Here is a 10,333-nt window from a genome sequence, read left to right on the forward strand (position 1 = left end):
TGATTTGAATGATTCTTTGTACTAAAAGAAAGCTTAATGACTGGGTTTTCATATGTCCTAGATTTTGAAAGTGCTACAGGCAAACTTTATTTAAAAATTGATCTTGCCATTTGGGTTTCGGTTTTTTTTACTCGCCCTGTATGGAATGCCAAATGACTATGAAAGGTAATACATCAAGTAATGGCCATGTACTGAAATCAAGTGTTTGGTATGATTTGATATTCCACTGTTTTGTTACATGTAGTATTTTGATATTTTACATGTATTGAATTGTGCTATGACGTTTAGGAATCCAAACAAAGTTGATAAATTATAATTCTTCGCAGCATGCAGTTAGAAAACCAAGTGCAAGCTTTCTGCATGTCTGATGCCTTTTGTTGGACAGGGCATGTGAACAGAAGAAATATGAGTGGTTGCTTTGTTTTGCTATTAAAATGGTTTATATAATTGCAGCTAATGATTGTATAAAGCATAGTTAACTGTACCGCTACTTTATATCACTTGAAGATTTGTCGACAAACTTATCGCTGAAATTTATCGCCTAAGTTCTAGTTGAAATAAACGGTAATTTAGATATTTCCCAGCATTGCGATCGTTTTTCTGTTTATGTGTATAGTGAAAAGAGGTTTTTGTTCTGTTTTGTTGAATACATACGTATGAAGCATTTCAATTATTTCTGAATTTAATTCAATGCTTAGTTTATAAGCAGGAAAGAATGTTGCATCCTGACGCAACTTTTGTCTTCGTATATCATCTCAATGAAGGTCAGTCATTGCAAAAATAAGCCATGAATCCGGGACTGAGAAACATTTCCAATTTTTGCTGGGACATACTTTGCAAATATTCTTGACTCTCCATAGACTTTGTACACAACCGCTGAAGTGGCGTCTCGTAGTTACATTCTTTCCTATAAGTATGCCATTTGAACTCGATGCCTTTATTTTACTTTCTCAAAAGAAAGTTTAAGATATTCATGACGTCAGGTTATGTAGGCGGGTACGGGCCGGGCTACCTTGATTTTGATTGGTCGTGACATTGATGTCATGCGTACGGTCGTGTGAGGGCGCTTCTGCAGCCTTTTGCAGCCAACTAGTCGTTTCTACATCATTAGGCATTTCACTATAGGCTTGTCAATCTCCCGCAGCTTTTTTTATTTACAGATATCACGCATCCACTAAATAGTGCCCAACCATGAAATCCTAAGACATTAGTCAATTAAGAAAATACGACAGCAAAATGGAGTCGGGCTGCGGATTTGGTACCCTTCCAGCAACAATGATATCGAGATCGGGTGTCGTTTCCAAATACATATGTAACTACCTTTTTAAATGTACAAACTCAGGACCAAAATATTATTTAACAGATTTTGGTATGGCAATGTAAGCTACGTACGTCTCTCCAAAACATCGAAATTGACAAAAGCTATTGAAAACAGCTGGAAAATAGACCTAACCTTAAATTTTGAAAAGAAGTACATCAATCACACGCTTATACTCGAAACTTTACAAAACGAGGAACTGAAGCTCGGAACATACGCAATGAATGCTGTACTATAAATGAAATACATAATGCCATGAATTTTGAATAAATCAATTTGCATGCTACTATCTAAGCGGGAATAGTGTAGAACGTAATCCCGTCGCTATTTTATTTAGTCATTGGCATCAGTGTAGCAACAAAAAAGCCGCCATTCAGTATTGGGGACCGATTCGAATCTTTCACTAATTTTGAAACATATGAGCTAAAGCTTCAAATAAAACTCGGAATCTCACATCGTTATTTTCAGCAACATGACCAAACGAGCATATGACTCTGGAGGTTGAGATAAATCGAAGCTGCATGCAAACAAAACTGAGTTCGAAAATGACCAAGATTTGAATCGGTCGGGCGCGACAGGTGATCAATATTTTGTTACGTGACGCGCCCCACTAAGTCAACTACTGACTTAATATGCAGTAAGCAAAATGACTTTTTCTTCCGAATTTGAATGACTAAAACTAAATACCAATTACCTTTAAATATAATGTTACATTTCCCTCACAAGCAGTACAAGTTTCTGTAATGATTACGGTTATATTTCGAAACAAGTTTTACATCTTTTGAGTTTCCCAGTTTTATGTCTCGTTCTGTTATCTGCCTTTTGTTTGGCACCGCAGAATGATGGGTCTTTTTTTTTACTGGTTCGTATCGTAGGGTTGGTTATCGCTAGCGGCTCTCGTGCCAGAAGATCGCCATCTCTTGAAACTGAACAAAATATTCACGAAGAAGCCAGCCAACGCCAGAAAGCCGAATATCTGAAAACGAAAAATAGAAAGATTTTTAATTTTTAATTTTTAAAGACACTCGTTTAGGTTAAGATCCCCATTATCTTTTTGACCATGGTCGCTTTTTACGGCATGCGTTATACCTGTCTACATTTCTATATATAAATCATGCAATGTTTCTGAATGAATTCTCGACAGTGCTGAGATTTTAGCACATAATTAATACACTGTACTCGCCCACAAAATAGTCACATCCCCCCTCCTTAACAAGTTCGCAGGACAAATCTCTAAGATTCGATGGCAATCGTAAAATTTTGAAACAAAGTATCCATGAAGTATAACTGCATGGGAAACATTGGATGATTTCACTGTCATAAAAACGTAAAATATTCTGTGTTGATTATAATTATGTAACAATGTGGTATCATTTAATTTAACCAGACCTTTTCCCTCGCCAACCTACTGTTGGCAATTTTTGTCAACCATGATTTGGCAAACTATGGAAGGTCAAAGTCACAAAGAAAGTTATTCATGTCCCCAAACATATCATTGGATTGTTAAAAATTACAAAATAACCAACAAACTCTACCAAAAAACTTAATGAAATCTTTCTTAAAGAAAAGAATATGTCCATATGCAATCTTGGGCAAAGTCTGTTGCCAACCATGGTTTAAATGTTATTGTGGCAGCCCTTACAAAACGGCGCTCAATTTTACAAACTATAGAGAAAGGTCTACATCATGATTTTAATTTTAGTATTTGTCGAGTAAGTCCATGTAATGTACTTACTCCCGCAAGAATAAAGAGTGGCGCCCCTCCGGAGAGAATGAGCATAGGCAACGACAACGCGAAGTAGACAACTGTGGCTACGATGCTGACAAGAAAATCCTGTAATAAAGACAGACAAACCTAGGCTTTCTTAAAATTTATCTCTTTCTTAAATATCCTACTTGAAGAATGTTCGAGATTTCCCGGAAAAAAAATCCTCCTACAGGGGTGAGTAAAAAAAAAGCGGAACCCAAACCCAAAAAATTATATTCCATATTTAAAAAAAAATATGCAGCACCAAAAATAATAATGACTGGTGAGCCAATTTCATAAGCTACTTTTAGACGAAAAAAAATACTGAAATTGCTAAATCCGTTGAAAAATATCACCATTCAATCACAAACGACCCAAAAACCTCTTTCGTCCAAAAATGCGATTTCAAGAATCGTCGTCACAAATGTCTTCAAACATCACCAGCGATAAAACTTCAGTTTAAAACTTAAAAATATTTAACAAAGTCCTTTGAAGGCCAATCTTTTTAAATAAATTTTGGATTAACTTACTAGAATGACCTACAGAAGCGTCTGCACAGGGGGTCAGGAGAAGCCAAGGGCTTTTATCCCTCCCCCTATCCCATTTCCATTATCACCCGTATTATAGTTACATTATAACATTAACTGTGTTTAACATAGAAGTACAAGGACAAGTGACTTATTACCAGAGTACAATTAACAACACAATACAATGAAAAACAACAGGAGATCAGACCACAACAAAGAATAGAGTAATACAATGTTTGACGTAAACTTGGTTTTAAGTTTCTTTGTGAATACATTTAGGGACCCCGACTGTCTTATGGTTTTGTAAGGCTATTCCTACGGTGGCCCTGGAACGACATTTTAATATTGACCTTTTTAATATGAACCTTGTAACTTCTTAATATTGACGTTGTACCTTCGCAATATGCACGTTGCACGTAGCTTAATATCGCATTGTGGAAGTTGTTCCTTCTTAAAGTGAATGTTCCAACTTGTTAATGATCACGTTCGATCTTGTCAATGTACACCATTGATCATGCTTGATGTCAACGTTGCACCTTGCTTCTTCGCAATATGAACCATGTACCTTCGCATTGTGAACGTTTGACCTTGCATCTTGTTAATATCATTGTTGAATCGTCCTCCTTCGCAATGTGAATCATGCATTCTAAAAAGTACGAAGTCCTTGCCAAGCCCTAGTTAAACAACCAGTTATGATGGAAATGGTTTGTCGTTTCGCCTTCGATGTTGGCCTCTTCCTCGAAACCTGACTAACTACAGATGAGGATGTGTAACCTAATATGATGTGGTTGAATAACAGGATGGGGTTAGACTAGAATTGGAACATTTTCTGGAAAGAAAGGTAATCTATACGGTGTAGATTACATTTCTTTCCAGAAAATGGTGCATGGATGGCTATACATAGAAAAAGAAAACCGGTCAAGATGTAAACCAAAACATACATTTTTGAAATTAAAGATATACTCGTCTCCCGATGGCAAAATATCGGTGTCTATGATTGCTTACTATATATACAGGTGACCATGGGCGTCGCCAGGATTTTTTTCTAGAGGGGGACAAAAAAAATTTTGCCAAAAAAATGCTTGTTTTCTCAACACATTCTAGATTTATCAGTTTTAGAGGGGGGCAGGGACATTTTGCCCCCCCCCCAACTCATTAAATCTACACCACTTTGTCTTCGCGCCTCTTTTTTTTTCCCCCCCCCCCCTTTTTTTTTTTTTTTTTTTTTTTGCTTTTCCAGGGGGGGGGGGGGCAAGTGCCCCCCTTGCCCCCCCCTCCCGACGCCCATACAGGTGACCCAAACAAATGCAAACCTGAAACATTTGTCCCTTTTTTTTTTATTCAAAAACGTGATCTATGAATTTTTAAGTTTTTGGATATGAGATAAAAGCTGAGAGTTTTTTCTCTTGTATACTGAAAAAGTCATAAAAACAGTACATTGCGTGGCTGAGAAAATGCAAATTATGTAGTGTGGTTCCCTGACTCCACTAAAGATAAAATGGATCAATTATAGATGTCGGAAAATTGTAAGATAAGGGAACCAGTCTAGCTGGCCTGCACCCATTCATGAACATGTAACCAATAGCAAACAACATTTGGACTGAATTTTTTTTTGTAAATTTGGAGCAGTAGTTGGAAAATAGTTAGGTTTTTCCAACGGTGGTCGGCCGACGACCGTTGGAAATGTATACAAAAATACCATTTTCTTGAAAATGACTCCACACCAGGTGCCATAGTTTTACAGGATGCTTTAGACTGTCATTTACCAACATCCTAGTAAGGTATTTCGTAAAAAATTGGTAGTTTTATTTTTCGATGTTTACAAATGTTGTATATTCCCTTTAAGAAACATTTATTTTAATATGTCTTTCATTAATGTAGGGTTCGACTTAGCAGTAGCCCGAAAACCAAATGCTCGTCAAAACAGCGGGGATCCTCATACTATTTGGTAAGGAGCCCTGTTGGCGAGTCAAAAATTATTGGGATATGGCAAAGATGAAAGTACAGGAAGAAAGAAATCATTACATTCAGAAAGCAAACCGGTATAAATTTGTGTATAGTAAACGGTTGAAATGATTAGATCGCCTTGAAACAATGACAAATTTGCTTCAGGATGCATGTTTTTACATGTATGCCCAACCTTGGGTTATGGTTAGCCTGAACATGAATTATAAAAGATGAGTGAAATAAAACAGAGAGCCTTGAGTCATGATAAAAATCACTACAAGGTAGACGCCCGGGTTAAGTGACATTAAACAGCCGTCAGATTGAAACTCCATCATAACTGGTTATCTAACTAAAGGGCTTGGCAAGGACTTCGTACTTTTTAGAATGCATGATTCACATTGCGAAGGAGGACGGTTCAACAATGATATTAACAAGATGCAAGGTCAAACGTTCACAATGCGAAGGTACATGATTCATTTTGCGAAGAAGCAAGGTGCAAGGTTGACATCAAGCATGATCAATGGTGTACATTGACAAGATCGAACGTGAATATCAACAAGTTGGAACATTCACATTAAGAAGGAACAACTTCCAAAATGCGATACTAAGCCGCGTGCAACGTGCATATTGCGAAGGTACAACGTCAATATTCAGAGGTTACAAGGTTCACATTAAAAAGGTCAATATTAAAATGTCGTTCCAAGGCCACCGTATATTCCAGAACTTGATGCCGCGTTGCAATGTTCCATTTTTAAACAAAGTGGCTCGATTATGGATTTGATACAGATTACTTCGAGATGAACTTCTCGTTGAATATGAATGTACATCAGCGGAAAATGAAATGTATGAACGTATGCAGGTAGGCATCGGGCCATTCATAAGTTTGTACATAAATTTGCCCAGATTGATATTGTAGATATCTTCCAATTTTAACAGCTTAGAGGAGCCGTGTGGTCAAGATAACCAGCTTTTGAAATTATACGAACAACTCTCTTTTTGTATAAAGAGGACCAGTTTACTACTTTGTGAAACGGAACTGCCCCAAACAATTATATTACTGAGTAGTTAAAATAAGGAAGTATAAACGAGTTATACAATGTTAATAAAGTATCAATTGGAATAAAATGCTTTTTAATTAATCAATTAATAATTCCAATGTTTTTTGAAACTGTGGTAGCTACATAATTTCTATGGTTTGTCCAAGTTAAATGACTATCAATATGAACTCCTAAGAAGTTTGTATTTGATACTTTATCAATGACAGTACCATTGAGGATCAAGGGGACTGTCTGAGAATATTTACGTTTTCCAGTACTAAATATCATATAATTTGTTTTCTTGAGATTTAGGGATAACTTATTTGATAATAGCAATGACCCTATTTTTTAAAGTTCCAAATAAAGTATACTAACCCCTTTATCAATATCATCATGGTCATAAAGTAAACTCGTGTCGTCGGAAAATAAACAAAAAGATATTATACTGGAACAATAACAAATATCATTTATGTAAATAAGAAAAAGCAAGGGGCCCAGAACCGAGCCTTGTGGAACCCCACAAGAAATGTACTGTTGAACAGACGTTTGAGAGTTATAATAAACAAATTGCTTTCTATTACAAATATAACTTTTAAACCCATCTAGGGCTATTCCACGAATTCCGTAGTGTTCTAGCTTTTGTATAAGTATTGTATGATTAACCGTATCAAAAGCTTTAGACAAATCTAAAAATATCCCTATTGACATTTTTTGGTGCTCTATCGCATTAAGTATTTTGTGTACAGCGTGAACTACAGCCATTTCAGTCGATCTATGTTTTCTAAACCGAACTGACAGTCTGTGAGAAAACTGTTTTTGGTTACAAAAGAAATCAAACGACTAAAAATTAATTTCTCAAACCATTTTTAAAATCATATTGTTTGCCTATTGGTTGTTAATAAAGATATTGTTTACTACAGTTGTTGACAGTTGTTGAAACAAGTATCCTGTGTCATTTTCTTTGTTGTTCCAAACAGTCAGCATTTTTGTTGGACGATACAGGTTTTAGGGTCATTGCGTTTAAATGGTGATATTCTTTGACGGATGGAGTAATTTCAGTAATTGTTTAATCTAAAAGTAGCTTATGAAATTGGCTATTCAGTCATTATTATTTTTGATGCTACATTTTTTTTAGTATGAATATCTTTTTTTTGGGGGGGGGTGGTTTGGGTTCCGCTTTTTTTTGACTCACCCTGTATTTCTCCCGTAAATGAAAAAAAAAAATTAAAAGAATTGACTGATGCTGAAAATTGCATCTTAGGCACACATGCACAATACTCACTCGACACAAACTGTCATGGATGCAACTTCTTCATCACGAATTCGAAATTGATAAAATGGCCATACCAACTCACCGCTAAATAGAAGTCGATCTTCTTTGATTTAAGCGAAAAGGCAAAGGCTACGAAGATCACGATCGTCAATACAAGCCCGAAACACATGGCAATTGCAAACAGGATAGATAGAGCAGCCAATCCACAAAACCAACTCATGATGAACGCCAGACACGTCCAGCCCTGGAACCGAGAAAACCAACAGTGAGTATGGCGAGCTGTCAGTTTAATATTTTTGGGAGGGGGGAACCAAAATATGGAGTAATTCGAACAGAAGGGTGGGGACTGGAGTTGGGGGTGGGTGTCGAGGTGACGTGGGGTTAGACATCGTTCTATACGCTTTAGGACACTGTTCCTTCCCTATATAAAAAGTAATGAATTAAAAATTAATGGACAAAAGGACTTACGATTTGGTTGCCTTTCAGTATACCATTGATTGACCTGACGTAATCCATGTCCATCCCACAGCAGGCACTTTTCCGACCAGCTCCGCTAGGTTGAGCCTTGCTGGACTCCACATCGTGTTGGTTCAACTCGGCCATGATCTTCAGACTCGATTAACTTGGGAACTATAGGGTAGGCCTATCAGATCAGTAAGTGTCCTGTGTTTTCACTGTCGTGTAAGAAGGAAGCCGGGTTTTTAAGCTTATAGGCCTACTGGTATACCGAGAGCCATAACCGAACGTGTCTTTAATACATCATTTTTTTTTCAAGCGAAAAACAAACTGAAACAAAACTATTATATAACGTAAGTTGTTGCGGTAGCACCATGTGGCAAAATCTCTTTTGTGAGTATGTGTGGTTCTGACAAAAAAAAACCCCGGAGGATACTCAACGTTTCGGACAGTCACGATGATGCTCTGCCCGTCGTCAGGTGACTGAGGGATTCCAACGATGACCTGACGACGGGCACAGCATATATTGTCCGAAACGTTGAGTACCCTCCGGTTCTTTTCAGACTCAAGAGAGATTTTTGCCACATGGTGCTACCGCAACAACCTACCTTATTAAAACAAGGCTATACTGCACCTTAATGGTGTATGAATAAAACCTGTTAACAATTTCAAACTTGCTAGTCTGATCCAGTTCAATTTGGATACAGCGAAATAGTAAATATCAAAAAAGACAGGCATATTAATAGAAATTTTGATAATGTGCATTCCTTACCAAGTTTAGTTTTATGTATAGATCTACCAGCCTTGAAGTCGAATTCGCCTAGAATGCATTAGGAAGAACCACACCAAGCGCAAAAAAGCCAGACTATGGGCCGAATTACATTACGGCTACAGTGCATAGACATATACAGACAAAATATGCGTGCAGGTGTGTCACTGAAACATCATATTGAACTAGAACCTGGTAAATATTCAGCCACTAAAAGTGAACTTTGTACCCGTCAAGTATTTTGACCTGAAAAAATTACTGATTCACGTACGCCGGCCTCGGCATCACGAGCACAAGAAGGCAGAATAAATAGTAATAAAGACTGATAATTTGACCGTATACTAAAAACGTATCTTTGCTCCTTTACCACTGATTTTGTAGTCCATGGGCTTTCGGTATATAATAGTTTGATTTATTTGTGGTGTACAGTGGTTTGCATTCCTGTGGAACTTGAACTAACCCGACCGTCTACGAGATGCAATATCAGGGAAAAAGGTATATAGGCAGGAACTTGAACATGCAAGGATGACTTATGTGGTAAAAGTGAGATAAAGACCTGGAAACAAAGAATTACGATGGGACGTTTCATATCCATATATGAAACTGAATCTTATTGCTAACTTTAACCACGGGGCTGCCTAGTACACGATAGTCCACTTACTACGTAAAATCGTCCAGGGGCAGATCCAGCATATAATTTGTTATAATTTTTCGGTTTCGGGGCGGGGGAGGGGGAGAGTTGGTCGACCACAACCACTCTCTGGATCCGCCTCAGGCCTGTCGTCCTATATATTTTTTTTATTGCGGGAGGGGGGGGGGGCGCACAAAGGAAACAATGCAGTTTCTGCTGATAATCTTGACATCAATATTCACATTGTATAGTCCTTATCCTCCAGAACCATTCGAACAAATGGAACCAAAATAAGGACAAAACAAAATTTCCGTTTTATACAAATTTGAGTAAACCTGAAAGATTATTCCTCACGTGCTATTTTCGAGTTGTACCTCAATAATTATACAGATACGTTTTTTTGTTCAATTGATTTTCTATAAATATAAAGGTTATTCACTTTCGAATGAGACATCGAACGAAAAAAAATCCACAGAAATGCAGTTATTACATTTTTCTTTACAATAATCCAATTATTGGCTGCAAAATAATTCGGCTGTCGCAGGGCACGTTCATTTTGTGCACAAATTAAATTGCTTTTTTTTTTGCAGATGCCCCAATCGGAATATACTAGTGCGCCCTCTGTTGT

General features: G+C 37.2%; 1 protein-coding gene across 1 annotated transcript; it reads right to left on the bottom strand.

Annotated features, from left to right (window-relative positions):
* Positions 1-805: 805 nt before the first annotated feature.
* On the bottom strand, positions 806-9,228 carry LOC119739309 (CKLF-like MARVEL transmembrane domain-containing protein 4). Its single transcript, XM_038214192.1, has 5 exons — positions 9,078-9,228; positions 8,318-8,523; positions 7,932-8,093; positions 3,054-3,152; positions 806-2,294 (listed from the first exon to the last, which is right to left on the bottom strand). The coding sequence occupies exons 2-5, from the start codon at positions 8,450-8,452 to the stop codon at positions 2,175-2,177; spliced, it is 516 nt and encodes a 171-aa protein (XP_038070120.1). The 5' UTR covers positions 8,453-8,523; positions 9,078-9,228; the 3' UTR covers positions 806-2,174.
* Between the last annotated feature and the right edge of the window lie 1,105 nt (positions 9,229-10,333).

The sequence above is a fragment of the Patiria miniata genome, unplaced genomic scaffold, assembly GCF_015706575.1.
Source record: "Patiria miniata isolate m_02_andy unplaced genomic scaffold, ASM1570657v1 HiC_scaffold_30, whole genome shotgun sequence".
In the NCBI taxonomy this organism is placed as follows: domain Eukaryota; kingdom Metazoa; phylum Echinodermata; class Asteroidea; order Valvatida; family Asterinidae; genus Patiria; species Patiria miniata.